A 4,851-nucleotide genomic window follows, 5' to 3' on the forward strand; every position below is an offset into this window, starting at 1 on the left:
CCAAAAAACAAACAAGGATTCAAGTAAGCTTAAAAAATGTAAAGCACATTACATAGTGACATATTTTTAATTATTATTATTAATATTATTAACTTACATTACTTTTATCATTTAAATATCTACAATAGCATACATATATGCTATGGTGTGCATATGTGTGGGTATGTGAACAAAAATATGTTTGTATGTATGTATGTATGAATTTACATATGCACAAGTGTGCAATAAACTTAGTTTCAACTTTTTTTTTTCATTTAAAAAAACCCAAAATTATTTGTAGTTTAATCATAAATACTTTAATCGAGTCATATTACTCTTATATATCTGGCCAAACAATGGTTTAAATAAGTGTAGATATATGCTTTCATATACAGGCAAACACAAAACTGCTGTATGTCCGCTTATATGTATGTGTGTGTATATACAGTAATGTGTTTAGTAAGTGTTTATATTAAAATATATTTGCAAATATTTAGATAAAAATTTAAAAACTTCTGGTTGAGCTGAAGGTGGTGGTGACGGTCGCGGCGGCGTTGGTGGTGAAAGTGCTTGCCTTGATGGCAATTGAGGGTGAATACACAGCATATTTATGTTGACACTTGTGTGTCACTTCAAAATGAGCCAGAATTTTCGAGTTTGAAATGTGGCAACTGGCCGTGCTCTTCCATGCCGGGCAAGATGTAGGTGTGTATGCTTTCCTCATGCGTGGACAAGGAAGCGCTGCTTTGCGAGACATGCGATACGGAGCCAGTAGCATGCTCATCCTCCTCCTCAACGCCCATGCCGAATTTCATATTCATATTATTATGTGTATTGGATGCTAGTAGCGGTGAGAGTCCGTTCGATGCATCGATATCCGTTTTAGCGGTACTAACGGCAGCTACCTCTCCTGCGGCTGTGATCACTGCCGTTTCTGCGCCCAAATCGTTTGCGTATTCGTGTGGACGCTGGGCGGCCAATTCGAGATCCGAACGCCGCAGCATGCGCCCATTGGCGAGTGAGACGGTGAAATCATGCGGATTGGTGTGACCAACACTTTGGCGATAAATTTCGGCGATTTCCTCCTCAGTTAGATCGCATTTGTGAACACGGCGCGTGTGTTTACGTAAACTGTAAAATGTTTTAAAATTACATAATAGATTAATAAGCGCCTCCCGCAAAATTAATAATTGATAAAAAATAAAAAAATATAATTAAAAAAAAAAAAAACAAGTAAGAAAACGCTAAATTCGGGTGCAACCGAACATTTTATACTCTTTCAACTTTCAGGGCTCTAAGCCAAGGAAATACCTTAAAGTGTAAAACGTGAACCAGAGGATCGGAATCATATGAGACAAAGACAGCCGAATGTTCGAAAATACCGGTAATAGTTATATAGGGGGCAGATCAAATTTTCGCCCAATTTTATCTATTTTAGGCACAAAGATATACTATTATAAGTATGAAATGCTCTCTTATTTTCATTGAGATAACTCAAATGGAAGTTCGAAAGTCTTTATATGGGAATATGAGAAGTATATGGGGACTCAGGGAAGTATTGATACGATTCAACCCATTTGTGATACACAGAGTTACTATTGTAAGGAAAGGATTTTCTCTGACATTCAATTCTATATATCACAAATTGACCGATATTTTCGATCAAAAGTCTACCTTAGCTGCTGGGGTCCAAATATTCGTTAACAGTTTCGGTTAGATTTGGGAAAAATCTGGTCATAAGATGGCATACTTTAAAGGATTTATTATTGAAAATTGTATACCGTTATACAGAGTTTGTCCAGAAAGTAATAGCACTGATTTTCTTCCGAAGCGACTGTACTTCGGCGCGTGTGCGCACCGACTGGATTCGGTAGAGTGTGTTCCTAGCTAACGAACGTGCGGCTGCTTAGTTGTATCCGAGCACCTAGAGAGTGAGGACAAGGTCATTCCGGAGCATGGCTTTCGTGACGCTTTCAATGCTTGGAAATCGCGCTGGTAGCGCTGCATTGACGCCAATTTTGAAAGTTTTTAAAGAATTTTAAATATTGGTTCAATAAATTTTTTCAAATCGGCTCGATCCTATTTACTTTCCCGACAATTTCCGAATTTCAACTATATATCTCACACATTGACCGACATTTTCGGACAAATGTCAATTATAGGTACTGGGGCCACATATTCGTTACATAGGGGCTTGCACACTTTTTCTCGGATTTAGACAAATTTAGTCATAAAGTGGCATTCTTTAAAGGATTTATTACTGCAAAATTTAAACCGTTATATTAATTAATTATTGATTTGTGTACCGGAAAGTAAAAGAATCAAATGGAATTTGAAATTGTGTTATATGGGAAGTAGGCGTGGTTGTAGTCCGATTGAACTCATTTTCGCACTGTGATATGGGAATATGAGAAGAATGCTACTTACTAAATTTAGGCCAAATCGGTCGGACAGGTCTTGAAATATCTGTTTTCACCTAAAAGTGGACCACGCCCATCGTCCAATTTTGACCCCAGCTCCATTAACGTCTTGTCATACCATCTCGAGGGTAAAATTTTATGTTTCTGGCGTATTTAGTTATTGATTTATCGCACTTTGAGAAGTTTTTAACAGTGCCGTTATATGGGAAAATGGGCGGAGTTATCATCGGATTTCATCCATTTTCACACTGTCGGTAGAAGTTCTTATAATATTTGCGCTAAGTGAATCTCGTTATTGTACTTTTAGTCGATGTATGCATTTAACTTATTGGAGGGCGGAACCACGCCCACATTTTAAAACTTTTACTCCTTGCTACTGTGATCCCCTGTGTAGAATTACAGTTTTATATCTTAATTTAGTGCTTAGTTGTGTTATAAATTTTCGGTCAATGGCGTTTTGTGGGCGTGACAGTGGACCATTACGCCCATCTACCAAATTGTATTTTTTTTTTGCGAAGGAACTCGCATGCCCAGTTTCATCAGGATATCTCAATTTTAACTCAAGTTACAGCTTGCATGGACAGACAGACATTCAACCGGATTTCAACTTCTCTTATCAACCAGTGGCTACCATTGCACACGTGTACACAACTATATTTATGTATAAATTTAGCAGTTGAGTAGAAGGAAATATGTAAATAATGAAAAAAATAAACACAAATACTTACTATTCGCGTTTTTTGAACGTTTCCCTACAGTACTTGCAGCGGTACGGTTCATTGCCGTCATGTATCCACGAGTGTATCTTCAATTGTGCTTGCGTGGTGAATGTACGGCCGCAACCCTCTACGGAACAGCGTGCACGCTTGCCCAAATGTACAACATCGTAATGACGTTTCAAATGATGCGGATAACGGAATTGTTTCGGGCACAACTCGCACTTGTGCGGCTTCTCGCCCGTATGGGTGAGTTGGTGGAATTTCAATTCGCTGCGATTGATATAGGTTTTCGGACAGTGATTGCAGCTAAATTTGCGCGCCGTATGACGTTTCATGTGATGTTTCAGTAATTCACTGGACTTGTAATTACAATGGCATATATCGCATTTGAAGAGATATAGTGAACGTTCCGAATTGATAAGGCCTACAGACTCGCTGGCCATGCGTACGGCCACAGTGGTTGCGTTGCTGCTGTTGTCCACCGTACGTATGCATTCGTGTGCATGCAATTCGGCTGCGGTGCGCCAACTTTGCGAGCACATGCCACAGGCATATTCATCGAAGAGTTCATTGTTTTCATGTAATTCATGGTATATACTATCATAGCCGATTATTTTGTCAACTGCATTGATGGTGTTTGTGGCACTTGCAGTGGCACTTGTTGTCGTAGTAATAGTAGTTCTTATTGTTTTTGTTGTGGATTTCTGCTTGTCTCCGGTGGTTGTAGATTTAGATTTAATCGTTGCTTGTTTAGTTGTAGTTGTGGTTGCATCATTGTTGCTGCTATTGTTGTTGTCTTCAATACCATCACCACCACCATGAACGCCAACACCAATACCAACATCTTTTTCATTGACATCAACATCATCAGCGCCATTATTGTTGTTGTAGTTGTATTGATATGAATGCGTTCTTATGCCTCGGCCTGCATGCAGAGTACAATTGATTGTGTTGATTGGAAACGTTTGCTTCACTTGTTTTATTATTACAATGTATTATTATTTTCATTGTTTGATTGTTTGTTTGTATTTATATATTCTTATGTTCTCATTTACTTTAATATTATTATTTTATATATTTTTTGTTTTTTTGTTTTTATAGTTTGTTTAGTGTTTGATTTAAAGTTAGTCATTACATAGCTATCTGTACATTTCACACAAACCCACATTTATGTATTAAACATATATATATGTAGGTATATGCATGGGGATGAAGACACTCTTCAATTAACAGTCTGTATCAGTTTCAAGTAACATTTTTAATTTCTGACTTTGGGTGATTTGATTCTTATTAATGCCCTTATATACCTTACCGCAACTTGAATTGGTGGTTGTTAATGTTGTTGTTGTTGTCACTGCTATGGCGGATGTGGATAACGCTGCAGCTGCTGTTGTTGTTGCTACTGCGGTTTTAGACGTGTCTTTTATTGTTATATATGATTGTTGTTGTTGTTGTTGATTTCGCATAGCGTTACTTGTGGTGCGTTGTTGTTGAATTATAGTCGCCACCGAATGACTGCGCTCCAAATGGCGTATCAGACGCGCTCTCGTCGCATATGAACGAATGCAGCGTGGACATTCAAACGGTAATTCTGTAAAGGAAGTGAGTTAACGGTACACAATGAGTAAACGATTCATGAACAGTCTTGTTTATTGCTTTTATTTACAAATATGTTATGAATTTTAACTGTTCTATTTTATATTATTTTTTGGTAATTATTTCTTATTATTATT

General features: G+C 37.6%; 1 protein-coding gene across 1 annotated transcript in view; it reads right to left on the reverse strand.

Annotated features, from left to right (window-relative positions):
- Positions 1-512: 512 nt before the first annotated feature.
- Positions 513-4,851, reverse strand: part of LOC108977063 — a gene marked incomplete in the record, with an annotated part of 10,293 nt that continues 5,954 nt past the window's right edge. The window contains 3 exon segments of the mRNA XM_018946560.1: positions 513-1,110; positions 3,128-4,043; positions 4,431-4,709. Of these exon segments, the coding sequence (XP_018802105.1) occupies positions 612-1,110; positions 3,128-4,043; positions 4,431-4,709 (1,694 nt within the window).

This window comes from Bactrocera latifrons, unplaced genomic scaffold, assembly GCF_001853355.1.
Source record: "Bactrocera latifrons isolate USDA-ARS-PBARC rearing strain unplaced genomic scaffold, ASM185335v1 scaffold_83, whole genome shotgun sequence".
Lineage (NCBI taxonomy): Eukaryota > Metazoa > Arthropoda > Insecta > Diptera > Tephritidae > Bactrocera > Bactrocera latifrons.